At 45.3% G+C, this 20,752-nt stretch overlaps 1 protein-coding gene across 1 annotated transcript in view; it reads left to right on the top strand.

Annotated features, from left to right (window-relative positions):
• The window catches only part of CYP4V2 (cytochrome P450 family 4 subfamily V member 2), a 44,384-nt gene extending 23,643 nt beyond the window's left edge, over nucleotides 1-20,741 (top strand). The window contains exons 5-11 of the mRNA XM_066573427.1: nucleotides 5,009-5,078; nucleotides 5,910-6,036; nucleotides 9,707-9,904; nucleotides 12,322-12,424; nucleotides 17,284-17,418; nucleotides 18,091-18,270; nucleotides 19,960-20,741. Of these exons, the coding sequence (XP_066429524.1) occupies nucleotides 5,009-5,078; nucleotides 5,910-6,036; nucleotides 9,707-9,904; nucleotides 12,322-12,424; nucleotides 17,284-17,418; nucleotides 18,091-18,270; nucleotides 19,960-20,135 (989 nt within the window). The 3' untranslated portion in view covers nucleotides 20,136-20,741. The remainder of the gene's footprint in view (nucleotides 1-5,008; nucleotides 5,079-5,909; nucleotides 6,037-9,706; nucleotides 9,905-12,321; nucleotides 12,425-17,283; nucleotides 17,419-18,090; nucleotides 18,271-19,959) is intronic.
• Nucleotides 20,742-20,752: the final 11 nt, after the last annotated feature.

The raw sequence follows: 20,752 nt of genomic DNA, 5'->3' as shown, positions 1-20,752 counted from the left end.
TTAACAACAGACACGTGGACAAGCACAGGCGGGCAGGGCCACTATATCTCCCTGACGGCACATTGGGTGAATTTAGTGGAGGGTGGGACAGAGTCACAGCCTGGGACCGCTCACGTCCTACCCACCCCCAGAATTGCGGGCCACAGCTCGGTGGTGGTATCTGCGGCGGTGTATGCTTCCTCCACTAAAGCACCTTCCTCCTCCTCCAACGCAACCTCTGTCTCGCAATCAAGATGTGTCAGCAGCACGTCGCCAGCAGTCGGTGTCACGCGGCGTGGCAGCACAGCGGTGGGCAAGCGTCAGCAAGCCGTGCTGAAACTACTCAGCTTAGGAGACAAGAGGCACACGGCCTACGAACCGCTGCAGGGTCTGACAGAGCAGACCGACCGCTGGCTTGCGCCGCTGAGCCTCCAACCGGGCATGGTCGTGTGTGACAACGGCCGTAAGCTGGTGGCGGCTCTGCAGCTCGGCAGCCTCACGCACGTGCCATGCCTGGCCCATGTCTTTAATTTGGTGGTTCAGCGCTTTCTGAAAAGCTACCCCCACTTGTCATACCTGCTCGGAAAGGTGCGCCAGCTCTGCGCACATTTCCGCAAATCCCACACGCACGCTGCCACCCTGCGGACACTGCAACATCGGTTTAATCTGCCAGTGCACCGACTGCTGTGCGACGTGCCCACACAGTGGAACTCTACGCTCCACATGTTGGCCAGACTCTATGAGCAGCGTAGAGCTATAGTGGAATACCAACTCCAACTTGCGTGGCGCAGTGTGAGTCAGCCTCCTCAATTATTTACAGAAGAGTGGCCCTGGTTGGCAGCCATCTGCCAGGTCCTTGGAAAATTTGAGGAGTCTACCCAGGTGGTGAGCGGCGATGCTGCAATCATTAGCGTCACCATTCCTCTGCTATGCATCTTAAGAAGTTCCCTGCAAAGCATAAAGGCAGACGCTTTGCGCTCGGAAACAGAGCCGGGGGAAGACAGTATGTCACTGGATAGTCAGAGCACCCTCCTGTCTATATCTCAGCGCGTTCAGGAGGAGGAGGAGGAGCATGAGGAGGATGAGGAGGAGGGGGAAGAGACAGCTTGGCCCACTGCTGACGGTACCCATGCTGCTTGCCTGTCATCCTTTCAGCGTGTATGGCCTGAGGAGGAGGAAGAGGAGGAGGAGGAGGATCCTGAAAGTGATCTTCCTAGTGAAGACAGCCATGTGTTGCGTACAGGTACCCTGGCACACATGGCTGACTTCATGTTAGGATGCCTTTCTCGTGACCCTCGCGTTACACGCATTCTGGCCACTACGGATTACTGGGTGTACACACTGCTCGACCCACAGTATAAGGAGAGCCTTTGCACTCTCATTCCCGAAGAGGAAAGGGGTTCGAGAATGATGCTATACCACAGGGCGCTGGTGGACAAACTGATGGTAAACTTCCCATCCGACAGCGCTAGTGGCAGAAGGCGCAGTTCCGAGGGCCAGGTAGCAGGGGAGGCGCAGAGATCATGCAGCATGTACAGCGCAGGCAGGGGAACATTCTCCAAGGCCTTTGCCAGCTTTATGGCTCCCCAGCAAGACTGTGTCACCGCTCCCCAGTCAAGGCTGAGTCTGCGGGAGCACTGTAAAAGGATGGTGAGGGAGTACGTAGCCGATCGTACAACTGTCCTCCGTGACGCCTCTGCCACCTACAACTACTGGGTGTCGAAGCTGGACACGTGGCCTGAACTCGCGCTGTATGCCCTGGAGGTGCCTGCTTGTCCTGCGGCTAGCGTCTTGTCAGAGAGTGTGTTTAGTGTGGCTGGGGGAATCATCACGGATAAGCGTACCCACCTGTCAACCGACAGTGCCGACAGGCTTACACTCATCAAGATGAACCAAGCCTGGATTTCCCCAGACTTCTCTTCTGCACCAGCGGACAGCAGCGATACCTAAGCAATACGTATTATGCACCCGCGGATGGAAGCTACGTTCTCTCTCACCATCCAAAACGGGGACATTTCTGCTTCATCAATCTGTGTCTAATATTCCTCCTCCTCCTCCTGCTCCTCCTCCTGAAACCTCACGTAATCACGCTGAACGGGCAATTTTTCTTAGGGCCACAAGGCTCACTCATCTAATTTTTCTAAACAATTTTTATATGTTTCAATGCTCTTAAAAGCGTTGAAACTTTAACTTGAACCAATTTTTCGTTAAACTGGGCTGCCTCCAGGCCTAGTTACCACTTAAGCCACATTAACCAAAGCGATTAATGGGTTTCACCTGCCATCTTGGTTGGGCATGGCCAATTTTTACTGAGGTACATTAGTACTGTTGGTACACCAATGTTTTGGGGCCCTCACCTACAGTGTAATCATAGCAATTTGTATGTTCTTCGCCTGCACTCATGGTACAGAAGTGTGTGTGGGGTTGGCCTACACTTTAGCTACATAAATGTAACTTGGGCCTTGGCTATACTGCAGCTACTGAAATGGAACTAAGACTGCACTCCCACTATACTGCTGCTTCGGAATTGTTCCTGGGGCCTGTGTAGGCTGCTACAATGACTTAAATGGAACTAAGACTATGCTCCTCCTATACTGCTGCTTCGGAATTGTTCCTGGGGCCTGTGTAGGCTGCTACTATTACTGAAATGGAACGAAGACTGCGCTCCCACTATACTGCTGCTTCGGAATTGTTACTGGGGCCTGTGTAGGCTGCTACTATTACTGAAATGGAACTAAGACTGTGCTCCCCCTATAATGCTGCTAGTGATATGTTAGTGGGGCCTGTCGCTTATGCTACGGCTGAAATGTTACTAATTCTGGGCTCTGCCTATACCGCTGCTAATGGTATGTCTCTGGGGTGTGGAAACAGAGGCTTCCCAAAGACATGATGGCGGCGAGGCCATTTCCCACCAACACTGTTACTGTTAAGGTGCATATAACCACGGACACGTGGAGAGGACACGTAGTGCCTCCAAAACATCCCCCGCCACGGCCCACTTAATCCTGGCCACATTCCGAAAACCAACAAAATAAAACCGTGCTACTAGGTCCGCAGTCACCACCACATTACCACCAACGCGGTTACTGTTAAGGTACATATTACCAGTCTGACTGGGGCATGCAGTGTTGGCCGGAGCCCACCTGCATTAAGCATGACATTACTACCTCAGCTGTGTTGGGCAATGCAATGGGATATTTCTATGTACCGCCGGTGGCTTCCTGGCACCCACCCATGCTGTGGGTCCACAGGGAATTATAAATGCATCTGTTTCCACTTGTAAAGAACCCCAGTCTGACTGGGGCATGCAGTGTGGGCCGAAGCCCACCTGCATTAAGCACGACATTACTACCTCAGCTGTGTTGGGCAATGCAATGGGATATTTTTGTGTATCGCCGGTGGGTTCCAGGCACCCACCCATGCTGTCGGTCGACAGGGACTTCACAATAGGGAGTTGTACCTGCCTGTGTCTATGAATTAAAAAGCCCGGTCTGACTGGGGCATGCAGAGACACCTTGACAGAATGAATAGTGTGTGGCACATAGGTTCCCCATTGCTATGCCCACGTGTGCAGCTCCTGATGGCGGTGGCACAGGATTCTATTTCTCATTGCTTCTGTACAGCATTGTGGGCTATCGCCCCGCCCCTTTTAAAGAGGGTCGCTGCCTAGCCGTGCCAACCCTCTGCAGTGTGTGCCTGCGGTTCCTCCTCATGGCAGACGCACTTCTAAATAGACATGAGGGTGGTGTGGCATGAAGGCAGCTGAAGGCTGCGCAGGGACACTTTGGTGTGCGCTGTGGTGGGGAGGTGGGGCGGTTGGGCAGCATGTAATCCAGGAGAAGTGGCAGTGGAGTGTCATGCAGGCAGTGATTGTGCTTTGTTGGAGGTAGTGTGGTGCTTAGCAAAGGTATGCCATGCTAATGAGGGCTTTTCAGAAGTAAAAGGTTTTGGGAGGGGGGGGGGGCCCACTCTTGCCGCTATTGTGGCTTAATAGTGGGACCTGTGAACTTGAGATGCAGCCCAACATGTAGCCCCTCGCCTGCCCTATCCGTTGCTGTGTCGTTCCCATCACTTTCTTGAATTGCCCAGATTTTCACACAAGGAAACCTTAGCGAGCATCGGCGAAATACAAAAATGCTCGGGTCGCCCATTGACTTCAATGGGGTTCGTTACTCGAAACGAACCCTCGAGCATCGCGAAAAGTTCGTCCCGAGTAACGAGCACCCGAGCATTTTGGTGCTCGCTCATCTCTAGTAGTTTCACATCTGCCTCAGAACCTCCAGCCGGAGTTTCCATCACAGATGCATCTGAAAATACCGGAAGAAAAAGCGCTGTATGCAAGATAGCATTGCAGAGCTATCTTGAAGGAACCCAGGGTGACATACTATCTTTTGGAATAAAGAATCTCTAAACCAACTACCTGCCTCATGGGCACCTAATTAAGGGTTATCACAAGTAAAGTTGGACATAGAGGAGTTCTGCCTTAAACAAGCAGTCTCCTCACAGAAGTAATGACTCCAGATTTCTTCCTGTACCGCTACATTAATCTCTTCATGTTTACCTAGAAGCACAGCTTTTCTTTACACATTGTTATATTTACCATAATATTAATTAATGGAGTCTGCCTGGCGCTGTTTAGTTCCATCCAGAGACGGAGCCGTTCGGCTGCGTGGATTCCCCTCTCCTGCTCCCCAAACTGAGCAGGAAAGCAAAATCCCCAACACAGGTGTGAATGCACCTTAATGCTGACAAGATATTTACTGACCATACCACAAAAATATTACTAGTTGGTGCATCTAAATGTGACAAATATTGCATATAAAGTAAAACATACAACACCCATCATAATGTATACAAGAGAATTATACATAAATCACGCTTTACAAAAATATACATATTCTGATTTGGTGTATCATTTCCTGGTCTATGCGATAATACTTGGTACTACAGGAGCCCATCAATCTTTCATATATTAAAAATTGATATTTCTGCTACTTAATATTTTCTGTACATGATTTCTGCTCCATAGAGACAGCCATGGGAAGGAAAATTCAAGCACAGAGCAACAGTGATTCGGACTATATCAAAGCTATATATGAGTAGGTATTATTTATATGATTAGACTTGAAGGAGTTGTCTCACTTCTAGCAGTTTTGTTGCAGGTAGCAGGCAGCTCTGTACATTGCTTAGTAGCTCGGCTTGGTACTGCAGGCTGAGTCCTATTGAAGTTAATGAAACTCAGCCTGCAGTACCAACCTGGGCCACTGGGCAATGTACAGAGCTGTCTGCTTCCTGCAGCTAAACAGCTAGAAGTGGAACAAACCAATTTCATGTTGAAATTGTAACATTTCATATTTAGTAGTAAAAACACAAGACAGCAGCTGAGGTTGATGCCAGAAGAAAATCAGATAGGCCAGAACGTCAGCATTTAAAAATGTGCAATTTGTATTCCAAGCCAAACATACATAACAACATTTCAGCCTGAGCTTGAGAAGGATTTACTTCTGGGACAAAACATTGCTGTGTATATTTGGCTTGGTATTAAACATGCACATTTTGACATGCTGAAGTCCTATCCGATTTTCTTCTGGCATTATACTCTTTATGGATTATACAGACACAACTAGGTAAGAGCCGAGCGTCCTGTCCACCCCTTCCTGCCCCTTCCCCTACGACTAAAGATGATGTGTATCTTATCCACTGCACCATAAATCAGGGGGTGGAGAAAGGAACGTGGCTGCCAGTCCAATGAATACAGAATATTCATAGTAATGAGTCTGCTATAATCAGTTAGTGTCTATTGCCCAAACATTACATCTTTGTTCATTCTTGATGATACGCAATTCTTTTAATTGATGAACTGCGACTTTGTTGCAGTGATACTTTAACATGTTCCTTATATCAAACATGTATTTTATTTTTTCCATTAGGATGAGTGATTTAATACATCGGCGTCAGAAGATGCCCTGGCTGTGGCCAGATTTTATTTATCATAAATTAAATGCTGGAAAAAGACATAACAAAAACTTAAACATTCTCCATTCATTTACTGACCAGGTTAGTTATCTTGCCATGCATTACGTTTAAAAAGTAATATTGGTTTAGAAGTGTCTGGGTAACTATTTTAGGGAATTTCATTATCTGCAATTATCTTATATAATTGGCTAATCTGAATAATCTAAAACTAACATACTTTATGCTCAGTAAACAAGCTATAGACAGATGTAATGGTTTGATCCAGGACCCAAATTTTTGCAGCTAAATTTTATCTTAGTGCTCTAGTTCACGTAAAATGAAATCTGGAACAACTTTGCTAATAATTAGAGATGAGCGAGCGTACTCGGAAAAGCACTACTCGCTCGAGTAATTTGCTTTATCCGAGTATCGCTGTGCTCGTCCCTGAAGATTCGGGTGCCGCTGCGGCTGACAGGTGAGTCGCAGCGGGGAGCAGGGGAGAGCGGGCGGGAGAGAGGGAGAGAAAGATCTTACCTCCGTTCCTCCCCGCTCTCCCCTGCAGCTCCCCGCTCCGTGCTGGCACCCGAATCTTCAGGGACGAGCACAGCGATACTCGGATAAAGCAAATTACTCGAGCGAGTAGTACTTTTCCGAGTACGCTCGCTCATCCCTACTAATAATCTTAAATGGGTTTTTCAAGGAAAATACTATTAATAATGACCTATCCTCAGGATAGGTCATCAATAGTTGATCGGATGGGTTCTCACTATCCCAGCCATGCCCTCTCCAATCACATGACCCGTATACTCCAAAGCAATTCAGAGGTGTTGTTATAGATGCCACGGTAACATCAAGTTCTACATTCACCATGATGGGTTTGCCAGATAGAACTATTATTTGTATATTTTTTCACATTCCAGCAGGGTAGTCCCCTACAGTAGAGAACAAATGCAAACTAGTATGACTGCAGAATCAGACTACACAGTTTGCTGTATGTTACCTGTTACTACAGAGGGGCATAGGTCTGTAGGTGCTCCTTTTTCATTGTAAATTCTTTGGAGCAATAAAAATTAGGTTGAAAATATGTAGCTAGTCTTTAACTATCTTCTAATATTAAGAAATGTAGAAGATAGCATTACTGTATAGAGATGCAAGGTGGAACCTCCCAGATTACTATAGTGAAAAAACATGCGTTGCTGTACAAAGTACTATCAATTTGGATTTGCTTAAAATGTTCTCTATTTCAGAAGCTCCCTTAATGGAAGGTCCAGCCTCTATTATACTATGTCAAAAGATAGTTAAAGCCAGAGCTTCATTTTATTGTTATAGCCCCGGGAAAGTACAAGACTTTCAAAAACCTTGTGGCAAATTATATCTCACAGTAATAATATCAGAAGTGTTATTATCCTCCCCTTTTATACTGTGAAGAAGGTGAAAAATTGTTCTTCCCGAGATTGTTATTGTAAAATAAACACTCATTGTAAAAAAAAATCAAGCACCTACAAGGAGTTGTCGAAATTAAATGAAACTTTCTATGTGTGATTGTAACGTTGCCATAAATAAGTCATTACAATATCAAAGCAAAAGGACATTTTTTGTAGAAAACTGAAAACTTAAAAGGATGCTCTAGTACCCTGTTGGACCGGCTCTAGCTTGGATACAAGATGTGATACAGGCAGGCATGGAGACATACAGGTTTCGTATGGTATCCTGTGGCATATTGGTCCACATTTGCTTTAACTGAACCTGTAGATCGTGCAAACTCATAGGCTGTTGAAATTGGCTCCCTAGATGTTCCAATACATGTCTCTTTGGTGATAAATCTGTCGACTGGGCGGGCCAGTGTGGCAATGTTGTGGGAACATTCCTGTGATACCCTTGTTGTATGTGGCCGAGCATTATCTTTCTAGAAAATGCCTTTTGGAAGCCACTATGAGAGGAACACATGTGGCTGCAGGATGTCCTGAACGTTTAGCTGGGCTGTCATTGTCTATTTTATGCGATGTCCTCCCAGACCATCGCACCAGCAGTGGGGGCAATGTGTCACTTCATAGCAAAGGCAAGATTGAAGACCTCACTGCTAGGTCTCCAGACACGAACACAGCCAAAATCAGTACTCAGACTAAACCTGGATTCATTGCTGACTCTGTAGCAGTCCAGTTTCATTGTTCATGACACTACTGCAAACAGAGGTGATGGCGGGTTCATGTCAAAGGCAGTATACATAATAGGCACTGTGAGGCCAAATGTCCTTCAGCCAAGCACCTGGAAATGGCTCTGACAAAAACTGGTATACGTAATGATGGTACCATCCTATTTCTAGATGGTGGACAATGAAAAAGTTGGAGCTGCTCATTCTTCTTGAATGATCAGACGATCCGCTCTACTGGTGGTCTGTTGAGGGCTTCTGAACCAGGTCGCCTTGTATGCATGCCCTCACACATCCACTGGTCCCAAAACCTCCTAACTGTCACGGAACTGGGGTCCGGGTACTGGAAGTCCCTAAAAGCTACCCGCAACTCCTGTGCCTACCTACTTGCCCCCCTGGGCTAGGCCCCAGGGCGACAACTGGGCGGCGGTCCCTATACTCACTAGGGAAGCGGGGCAGGGGGTCAGACTTACAAACAAATACAGAGATAAACAGACACAGAGGCAAGTCAGGAAGTCCGGGTCGGCAACAGGAGAATCTGCGGTACCAGGGATTAGGCGAGGTCAAAGTCAGGTCCAAAAGCAGAGGGTCACAACGGGAAATCGGATCAGAAATATGCAGGTGTAGCCTGGAGACAAACATACACTGGCAATGCTGGAAGGAAACAGGCATGTTTCAATGCTGTCAGAACTCCCGCCCCAGCAGCTGATTGGGGCGGGGAGCCTGCCAGCAGCCAGACCCAGACCTAGGTCAGCAAGTGCAGAGACCCAGACATCTAGCAACGAGTGCAGAACATGCTAATAGAATGTCATGGCAACAGGGACGGCATCGCCGCATCCCCAGCAACCCGATTACCCGGGCGCTGCCTCCTGAGCACAGGAGCGTGCGACCGGAGCCAATGTCTGGGACCCTGGCGGCCAGGGGAGGTCACCAAGACCGGGATTCCCCTGCGTCGCACTCAATCAGCTCGGGTGATAGGATCGGTGGTGCGGGCACGGAGACCCCGAGAGCAGGGGGTCCTGAAACTAACAGTCTGGTCAGAACCTCCCAGGTGGCGGGCAATTTGTTGATATGACCATCTAGCTTCTCGCACTCTAATAATGCACCCCCTCAAACCCTGTTAACTGGGTGAGATCTCTTGTATTGCATCTTAGAGGTGTCTAGTGGTCAACAAGCTCTACACAAGCAGAAAAAGAGGTCTACTACACACAAGTAGCAAGACTGTTCATCTAATTATGCCACAGTTTGAATCATTTGCATATCTGCCTAAGATGTAACTACATGCCAAGTTTTGCAGCAAAACAACAAGTCCTTCTAGGTGCTTGATTTTTTTTCTTGACAAAGAATTATGTGGACATCATGTGTAAGTCTATGCTGTGCAAGAACATCTTTGGCTGTATATTTGGTACGTTTATTGCTATGTACAGTTGTCCACTGGTTGCATTGTATTAAACTTTGGCATTTACTATAGCTAAGGGTATTTGACTCGAAAGCAAGAGGACTCCTGACATATTTTGATAGCTAAAATATAGACATCAATGAACTATACTTATCTTAGATTCTTGGTTACAATCATAATAATTTGTCAACAGCCATTGAAATATTATGTTTTTGTGCTTTTAGACAATTTTAGAAAGAGCACAAGAACTGAAGAATGCTAAAGCCAAGGCGGAAAAAGGTGATGATAATGACAGTGGAGAAGCTAAGCAAACCAAAAAGAGAAGAGCATTCTTAGATATGCTTCTAGAAGCAACAGATGACGCAGGCAATACATTGAGCCATTTGGATATCCGTGAGGAAGTGGATACATTCATGTTTGAGGTAAAAGCGTGTTATGTGATTACTGTATTATTCTCTTTGTCAAGCTACAAATGTAAAGTGATACCCATAACATTTGCAGTATGGCATGCAATATTTTCTCTACTTACCTATTTTGTATAGTGTGGAAATGATGCACAAAAAAGACAACACTTTCCGAACTGGCCATGCCAAACAAACTTAAGAAATCACTTATTTGGGAGAGAGAGAAAGAGAGAGAGAGGAAAAAAAAAAAAAGCTCGGCACCCGGCGGGTGAATTGCAAAAATGCTTGGGTCAGCCATTGACTTCAATGGGGTTCGTTACTTGATTAGAGCTCTCGAATATTATGAAAAGCTCGACTCGAATAACGAGCACCATAGCATTTTGGTGCTCGCTCATCTCTACATATGACCCATTCATGTCTAATCACAAGGTGCTTTAGTGGTGAAAGCGAACACATGTTTCATGCACAAAGTACATCAAAACAAATTCGGCATGATACAAACCCCAAAGAGCTGAAAGCTGATTTATGTGGGATCAGGGGTTCCTGTTACCTCCAAATATCTGTTTGAGAGCATACAATATAACAAATGGCTGTCTAAAGCCAGAAACCTCCTTATATGAAATGGGGCAGCATGGTACTTCTCTAATAAAGAGCATAAAGAGATTGTAAGATTTATTACATTAATGCTTTTTTTCAATTACACTCACGTAGTTTTTGTTTTCTTTTTCACCCCTTCTTTTTTGTATTTTACATGTCCACGTTAGGTGAAGTTAGGACTCCCTAAAAAGTTAAATTAGAGACCAATATACTGTATATTCATCTATGCAAAAATAATACCGAATGATACCAGTTGTCTAAATTAATTAAAATAATCAATGGTTGATACTCTTATTTTTAGTATTTATAATTCAAATACCTTCACACAATTTTACATTTGAAAAATTTAGCAATCTTCCAAAACTGTTTTAAGGGGAAAATGTCAGGAGGATTTAGGATTGTGAACCGCCACCAATCTGGTATCAAAGATGGTTGACAATCCTGCCCTTGTGTCTTCACGCTGATGCAGTATAATACAGACAGAGAACTTTGAAAACAGGGAATGCTATATTCATAGAATCCTAGAATGGTGGAGTTGGAAGGGACCTCCAGGGTCATCGGGTCCAACCCCCTGCTCAGAGCAAGATTTACTAAATCATCCCAGACAGATATTTGTCCAGCCTTTGTTTGAACACTTCCACTGAAGGAGAACTCACCACCTTCTGTGGTAACCTGTTCCACTCATTGATCACCCTCACTGTCAGAAAGTTTTTTCTAATATCTAATTTGTGTCTAATTTGATACCTTAAAAGAATCATCAGTGCCAGGTCCAGCAGCATCCAGTGCATGTGCAGTGGAACGAGGAGTATTAGCCCTGACTTGCTCTCTGCACTGCACATGTGGCAGATGCCATCATAGATGGCTTGTGATGATATTTCACAGTTTGAGGCTACATTCACATGGGGAAGCTCTTGCCAGCGTGTAATGTTCATGGTGATGCAAAGCGTTCTTAATTAAAAATCGCATTGCTTCTGTGAAATTGTGATCCTCATGCATGAGTTTTGCATTGCATCACACTTGCATGCACATCGCGCGGCATGCGAGTACCATGTAATGTCTTTTAAGGTCTCATTGAAAACAATGGATAAGCGATTCCGAGTGCATCCCTAAAGATAGAACATGCTGCGAGAAGAAAAGTAGCCTGTGTGATTTGAATCCAGAGAATGGATTTCATATTCATGTGAGTTTCTTGCTCATTGCATCACACAAAACTCGCAAGAGAATATCGTTTACGTGAATAAGCCCTATGGCCGGATTCACATGAGTGTATTTGTGCATGCAAAATGCAGAAAATAGAACGCATTCATTTCAATAGGTTTGTTCACATGCACGTATTTTGCGTGCGTATTTTGGTTGCACAAAAAATATGCAGCATGTTCTATTTTCCCTGCGCTTTTGCACCGGGAAACAGAGCATATGGTTCTAATTACACTAATTGGCCATTTCAATGGCTGGGACTGTAGTTGTGCATTTTTTGTGCATGAAAAATGCGCAGGATTTGCGTGCACAAAAAGTACAGTAAAAACCACAGTTGTGCATGCACATAAGCAACACCCAGAGCCAGAGAATACAAGGGCATCATCGTTAATGTATTGCCATTCTGGATAGTACTGTAGGTTGGTGGCGATTTCTGGCTCTAAATACCCCTGACAGCTTCCTTTTAAAGGCAAAATAATAGATACTGCTGGAAATTATAACATGAAGTAGCAAAAGAAAAATATTAGCAATAACTTGTTAACCTATGCAATTGGATATTTTATTATAAACATTTCAATACCTCCGTTTAAATGATATTATGGTGCAACAAAGCATTAACATTTGTACATTTTTATGTTCAGGGTCATGACACCACAGCCGCTGCACTTAACTGGTCCTTGTTCTTATTGGGTTCTCATCCTGACAATCAGGAAACGGTACACAAAGAACTAGATGACATATTTGGTAAGACTGTATTCCATAAAATTATCCTTAGGCCTCGTTCAGACAAGCATGTATTTGTAAATATTGCCCACAGGGAGTCTCCTCATCACTAAGCACTGCCACAGTGTTCAGTAATGATGGTAAATATTCCCCTGCCATAACTGTCACAGCTGTAACAGCTGTGGCAGAGGATTGCAATATTCTCCCATTGCTTTCAATTGGGCTTCCACTGCTGCCGGTGGCCCCATTGAGAGTAATGGGCTGCCGGCAACCCCTGCAGTGATTTTCGGGAAAGGGCTTTAAATATAAGCCCTTCCATGAAAATCATCCCTAGCTTGTGTAAAAAAGTAAAAAAATATATATACTCACCTCTCCTCAGCTGTTGGGGCTCAGCGCGTCTAGCCGCTTGTCCACCCGACACTGTACTGAAGCTCTTTCAGCAGGTGGGAATCTAAGATCCCCTCTTCCTGAAAGGGCTGTGTCTGATTGGCTGAGCGCTCAGCTAATCACAGGCAGCGCTCAGCCATTCATTGAATGACAGCTGAGTGCTGCCTGTGATTGGTCACAGTGCTCAGTCAATCACAGGCAGTGCTCAGCCATTCATTGAAATAATTGAACTCATCTCTCTCTACTGCCCTAACCAATCTCTCTGCTCTACTAATGACCTTAGACTAAATTCAACTCCTCCCAATTCAAAGATTTTTCCTGAGCCGCACCAGTTCTCTGGAACGCGCTACTCCAGACAATCTGGCTAATTTTCAACAGCCACAGCTTCAAGTGTGCCCTAAAAACAAATTTTTTTAGGGAGACCTAACATATTCCCTAATCTAAAGTCTTCCCCATCCACCCTGCTTCTACAATCTTGTTTGGAAGCCTGAGCCCCTTCTTCCCACTGCATCCCTCATATACCCCATCCCCTACACCTCTTATCTGTATATTCACAAACACAGCTGGAGATTCACTGACACAGCTTTATGTATATATGTATAGTATCCTATGTGCATACTTCCTTATTGTCTGTAAACAAAACCCTCTCCCCTATTATTAAGTTTCGCATCAGTTTAATACTGTATGTCATGACTAGAGATGAGCGAGCACCAAAATGCTCGGGTGCTCGTTACTCGGGACGAAAATTTCGCAATGCTCGGGGGTTCGTTTCGAGTAACGAACCCCATTGAAGTCAATGGGCGACCCGAGCATTTTTGTATATCGCCGATGCTCGCTAAGGTTTCCATTTGCGAAAATCTGGGCAATTCAAGAAAGTGATGGGAACAACACAGCAACGGATAGGGCAGGCGAGGGGCTACATGTTGGGCTGCATCTCAAGTTCCCAGGTCCCACTATTAAGCCACAATAGCGGCAAGAGTGGGCCCCCCCCAACAATTTTTACTTCTGAAAAGCCCTCATTAGCAATGCATACCTTAGCTAAGCACCACACTACCTCCAACAAAGCACAATCACTGCTTGCTTGACACTCCGCTGCCACTTCTCCTGGGTTACATGCTGCCCAACCCCCCCCCCCCCGCACGACCCAGTGTCCACAGCGCACACCAAATTGTCCCTGCGCAGCCTTCAGCTGCCCTCATGCCACACCACCCTCATGTCTATTTATAAGTGATGCCATGAGGAGGAACCGCAGGCACACACTGCAGAGGGTTGGCATGGCTAGGCAGCGACCCTCTTTAAAAGGGGCGGGGCAATAGCCCACAATGCTGTACAGAAGCAATGAGAAATATAATCCTGTGCCACCGCCATCAGAAGCTGCACACGTGGGCATAGCAACTGGGAACCTATGTGCCACACACTATTCATTCTGTCAAGGTGTCTGCATGCCCCAGTCAGACCGCGTTTTTTTATAAATAGTCACAGGCAGGTACAACTCCGCAATGGGAATTCCGTGTGCACCCACAGCATTGGTGGCTCCCTGGAACCCACCGGCTGTACATAAATGTATCCCATTGCAGTACCCTGGACAGCAGAGCTAACGTCAATTCAAATGCAGGTGGGCTTCGGCCCACACTGCATGCCCAAACCTGACCGGAGTTTTTAATTCATAGACACAGGCAGGTACAACTCCCTATTGTGAAGTCCGTGTGGACCCACAGCATGGGTGGCTCCCTGGAACCCACCGGCAGTACATAAATATATCCGATTGCAGTGCCCAGCACAGCTGAGGTAATGTCATGTTTAATGCAGGTGGGTTTTGGCCCACACTGCATACCCCAGTAAGACTGGGGTTCTTTAGAAGTGGACACATGCAGTTACAACTCCGTGTGGACCGACAGCATGGGTGGGTGCCAGGAAGCCACCAGCGGTACATAAATATATCCCATTGCAGTGTCCTGGGAAGCAAAGCTAACGTCAGGTTTAATGCAGGTGGGCTTCGGCTCACACTGCATGCCCCAGTCAGACTGGGGTTCTTTAGAAGTGGACACATGCAGTTACAACTCTGTGTGGACCGACAGCATGGGTGGGTCCCTGGAACCCACCGGCGGTACATAAATATATCCCATTGCAGTGCCCAGCATAGCTGAGGTAATGTCAGGTTTAATGCAGGTGGGCAAAAAATTAATTGGATTACACTGTAGGCAAGGGCCCCAAAAAATTGGTATACCAACAGTACTAATGTACCTCAGAAAAATTGCCCATGCCCAACCAAGAGGGCAGGTGAAACCCATTAATCGCTTTGGTTAATGTGGCTTAATTTGTACCTAGGCCTGGAGGCAGCCCAGTTAAAATAAAAATTGGTTCAGGTGCAAGTTTCAATGCTTTAATGAGCATTGAAACGTATAAAAATTGTTTAGAAAAATTATATGACTGAGCCTTGTGGGCCTAAGAAAAATTGCCCGTTCGGCGTGATTACGTGAGGTTTCAGGAGGAGGAGCAGGAGGATCAGGATGAATATAATACACAGATTGATGAAGCTAAAAGGTCCGCGTTTTTGATGGTGATAGAGAACAATGCTTCCATCCGCGGGTACAGCCTACGTATTGTTTAGGTATCCCTGCTGTCCGCTGGTGGAGAAGAGAAGTCTGGGGAAATCCAGGCTTTGTTCATCTTTATGAGTGTAAGCTTGTCGGCACTGTCGGTTGACAGGCGGGTACGCTTATCTGTGAAGATTCCCCCAGCCGCACTAAACACCCTCTCTGACAAGACGCTAGCCGCAGGACAAGCAAGCACCTCCAGGGCATACAGTGCGAGTTCAGGCCACGTGTCCAGCTTCGACACCCAGTAGTTGTAGGGGGCAGAGGCGTCACGGAGGACGGTCGTGCGATCGGCTACGTACTCCCTCACCATCCTTTTACAGTGCTCCCGCCTAGGACCTCTAGGTCCTCTACGCCTACCCCTACCCCTCAGCATGGTGTATTACCAGTAGTGCAGAAACAGAACGCTGTAATTAAATGTGCCGCTTATTGGCCTGTGGTTGGAGGCTGACTTCGCTTACGGAACGCACAGCAGAGCCAGGAAAGAATTTTGCGCAAGCCTGTGGTGAGACGTAGGTGCGTATGACTGAGCTAGTGGAATTCACAGCGCAGAAGCAGTCAAGTGTCCAAAGGCCACTAGTAGGCCTTAAGTGTTTTGCTTCTATTTTTTTAAAGGCTGAGCTGAGACAGCAGATACTGTAGGCAGCGTATATATGTATACTGTTTCCCTCTAGACGGGATGACGGCGGTGATGTAACGGGCAACGCAGAGCCAGAAAAGAATTTTGCGCAAGCCTGCTGTAACACTTAGCTGCGTATTAATTAGGACTACTACCCCCAGCAGACACGCAGTACACTGAGGACGGTCACAGGCAGCCCAAATATATATTTTTTTCCCAAATTGTTTTGAAAAAGCCCACTGCCTATATAGACAGTATATCTCTTTCACCTTTCCCACTGTCCCTGCCTCACCACTACTGGCCCTATACTATGTAAAATTACTGCAGACTGTTTCCCTCTGGACGGGATGACGGCGGTGATGTAACGGGCAACGCAGAGCCAGGAAAGAATTTTGCGCAAGCCTGCTGTAACACTTAGCTGCGCATTAATTAGGACTACTATCCCCAGCAGAGACGCAGTACACTGAGGACGGTCACAGGCAGCCCAAATAGATTTTTTTTTCCCAAATTCTTTCGAAAAAACCCACTGCCTATATAGACAGTATATGTCTTTCACCTTTCCCACTGTCCCTGCCTCACCACTACTGGCCCTATACTATGTAAAATTACTGCAGACTGAGGACGCAATGCTCTGCACGGCCGATATACAAAAAAAAAAAGTGCAACACTGCTAAAAGCAGCCTCAACAGTATTGCACACGGTCAGATGTGGCCCTAAGAAGGACCGTTGGGGTTCTTGAAGCCTAAAATAACTCCTAACACTCTCCCTATAGCTGCTCCAGCATCAGCAGCACTTTCCCTGATCTATGTCAGAATGCATCTGTGGCGAGCCGCCGGAGGGGCCGATTTATATACTCGGGTGACACCTGATCTCCCCAGCCACTCACTGCAGGGGGGTGGTATAGGGCTTGAACGTCGCAGGGGGAAGTTGTAATGCCTTGCCTGTCTTTCTATTGGCCAGAAAAGCGCGCTAACGTCTCAGAGATGAAAGTGAAAGTAACTCGAACATCGCGTGGTGCTCGCCTCGAGTAACGAGCATCTCGAACACGCTAATACTCGAACGAGTATCAAGCTTGGACGAGTACGTTCGCTCATCGCTACTCATGACTGATTTTGTATCTGTCTTCCTCTGAGCGCTGTGGAATATGTTGGCGCCATACAAATAAAGACTATTATTATTTAGAGTATTATTAAAGTTACTCTAACTCTTGATGTGTCAACCAATGCATCATTTTTTCTTGTATCATAAATCTGTTTCCATTGTATTATCCTCATTAGGTCAGTCTGACCGGCCAGCGACAACGGATGATTTGAAGAATATGAAATATCTGGAGGCAGTTATTAAAGAAGCTCTTCGAATCTACCCCTCAGTGCCATTCTTCGCACGCACCATTACTGAAGATTGCATCATTAGTAAGGAACCTTAATGTAAAGAGAACCTCTCGTGTCAATGGGGCCTGCTGAATAGCTTTGCAGCCTAGGTCCTGTTAACTCAACAATGTCTTTCATTTGTTCTTACTCACCCTGGTATGGACTTTTCTTTGATTTGGCTTCCTGCCTTGTAAATGAGTCAAGTGGGCGGTCCCCACTGCTCACTGTCAATGCTTGGTGTCAGACTTGATTGACAGTGTGTGGCAGCACCATCAACGTAACACATTCACAGCACTTGGAGCCAAATCTAAGAAGAGCCTTGACTGCAAAGCTATTCAGCTGGCCCCACCAACACAATGACCTCTTTAATGGAAATGTCTGTCATCTTGTGAGTGTACATATAGATTGGAGTAACTATACAGATGCAACAAGCGCCAAAGTAATGTTTAGTGTGCCATATCTCTTTGGGTGCATTATTTGTATAGCCATTGCTTAGCAATGACTGCAGGGATACACATGTAGCAAAGGCATACTACCATAACTCCATAGTGTGCCTGGCCAGACAAACATGGTGCTGGTACCTTTGCATGAATTTGATCCTAATGGTATGTGTTGGAGGACATGAGAGCAGTACGATGCAGGCCTTCTTTTGTGCTACTGTATATACATATGTTTACAATGTAGTCATGTATATTGGTCTGTTTTACTCTACAGATGGTTATACTATACCAAAAGGTGTGAATGCATTCATTGTGCCTTATGCCCTCCATCGAGATCCAGAATACTTTCCTGAACCGGAAGAATTTAAACCCGAAAGGTTTTTCTCTGAAAATGCAAGTGGACGTAATCCATATGCATATATACCTTTTTCTGCTGGTCTCAGGAACTGCATTGGTAAGTTGCTTGTTACCCAACTTGTTTTTTAAAGCTAATGCCTGCTTTTTAACTGTTCATATAGTTGAGTAACTTTGCCAATGCTTTGTGTTAGAGCACATGTACACTGGCATGGAGTCTGTATGGCTCCTTTAGTAAGGCGCTGTACAGTCTCAGTGCACTGCTGGGCAGATATCATACTGTGTGTTTGGAGATGTTCTCTCCTACAAGCAAACTATAGAAAATGTAACTTGTTTTTTAAAGTCAGGAAGGGTATTGTTTCTCCTTAGGGAGAGCACCTAAAAGGTGAGTGAGGAGACTTGTAAGGCCATCCATGCTCCTCTGGGAAATATGCAAATAAGAAAGATGGAATGATACCTCTTCAACGCCACCTATTGGAAGGTAGCATTCCTACAAGTCAATGTCAGATCTTTTAGACAAGATTTATAACCTTGACTGGGAATTGTAAACAAAGCCAGAATACCATACACAGACAGCTGCTTTAGGGGTTTTGCCCATTATCAGTGTGCAGTAGGTTTCTAGCGTGGCTAAAACACGAAGAACAAAACCCAACTGGACTCATATACCGTACAGCCACTATATGGAACAAAAATGCACAGAAAACTCTAAAGGATATGTGAGCATTGCTGTTACCTAAGAAATTTATTTTAGTGTCAACAAATGAATAAAGTTCTTTGCGGATGGAAGCGGCCAAGGTTGTCCACCACCTGTCACATATCTCTATTATTACAAACTCTTCCGAGTGTTGTACCGAAGGGCTTCTTCAGACTAGTGTATGTGAAAATACACTTGCACCAGAGCAACGTATTTGTACAGTGAACAAGGTTGTTTGTGCGTGTCTGCGCATAAAACTGTGCTTTTATGCGCACGCAGGGCCTGTGTCATATGCGCGAGTGACCCCCCGCCTTGATATAAAAGGCTATTTAATTTACAGAGGTCCAGATGTGCTCTATTTTTCACAGAATTGTGTTGCGTATTGCGCATTTGCGCACCTCCCATAGACCTCTCTGGGGACCTTGCCGCGCAAATATGCTGTAAGACAGAGCAGGTCCTATTTTTTGTGCGTACACGAAATCTGCGCAGGCAAATTGTTTATCTGAAAGAACCCATTGACATCAATCGTTTCTATTTTTTGAGTATTGCGCACGTATATTTTACATTCGCAAATATGTTCTTCTGAAGAAGCCCTAAATTGCCTGGTAATAGGTGAGTGTCTAATCACTGCTCACCTGATTTATACATTTGTCTATAAAACATACTGTACAAAATGCTGTAAAATGCTGGATGAGGAGCAGGCTAGCCTGAAAATGAGTTGGTGTTTTTTTTACAATCAGGGTGACTACCCACTTCAGTTTTTTTTCACTGCGAAATTCGCTGAGTTTTTTTTCTGCAGGGATCTATGGGACTTGTAATGTTAAAATTGCGATCACGCAAAATCGCAATTTACCGTGGAATCGCGATTTTAACATTACAAGTCCCATAAACCCCTGCAGAAAAAAAAACGTTGCGAATTTCGCAGTGAAAAAAAACTGTAGTGGGTAGTCACCCTAAAACATGAAAAAGAAATCCCAAATGGCTACACTTCTCTCTTTTGCTGGTTTGCGATTATCAAGTCCCATGCTTACTAGGTTGTGTTTATGGTGTTGCAGTTACTAACGTTCATGTCTTGCCATGTCTTGTCATTCACAGGCCAACGCTTCGCCCTAATGGAGGAGAAGGTGGTCTTATCGGCCATTTTGAGAAACTTTACTGTAAAAGCTAGCCAGACCCGTGAAGATATTTGTCTTGTAGGAGAACTCATTCTTCGTCCACAGGATGGTATGTGGATTGAGCTACAGAAAAGAAAACCAAACCCTGCTCTATAAAACTTATGAAACAACTTAAGTGTGTGAAGACGACACCTTTTTTATCAAATCTTTATTAATTTTAAATAGTTCATTGTGTGTTTCTGGTGATGTAAAGAATATACTCCTTTAAGAGAGAAGATTTAATAATTAAGAAATTCACTAAACCTGCAGATGTGCAATATGGTACAGCTTACAGAGGCGTAACTAGAAGCTCCTAGGCCCCAATGCAAAATCTGTAATAGGACCCCCTACTTACCTTGTGCTGTTTATAATGCTGGTGTCTTTTTATGTAATGGAGGGGTTTTGGGCAGTCTAAGGCTCCAGGGCCCAGTAGCAACTGCTACCCCTGCACTCCCTATAGGTACGCCCCTGCACTCCCTATAGCTACGCCCCTGCTTACTGATATGACTACAATACCATGTACAGCCTATAGCTATGGTATACAAGCATTGCTTCTTTATTCACCTGATAAAGTTTTAATAAAGCGATACAGTCAATAGCCTGTGAGATGCGTTCTAGAATCTTGCTTATACTTTCTATGGATAGAAGAATATATTTTTTCATGTTCAATTATGCTAATTTAGAATATGCCAAATTCTAATAAAGGTTGGTAATGTCTTTTCATTTTTGTGTTA

Source organism: Eleutherodactylus coqui, chromosome 7 (assembly GCF_035609145.1).
Source record: "Eleutherodactylus coqui strain aEleCoq1 chromosome 7, aEleCoq1.hap1, whole genome shotgun sequence".
Lineage (NCBI taxonomy): Eukaryota > Metazoa > Chordata > Amphibia > Anura > Eleutherodactylidae > Eleutherodactylus > Eleutherodactylus coqui.
This window is presented reverse-complemented; position numbering and strand designations above follow the sequence as displayed.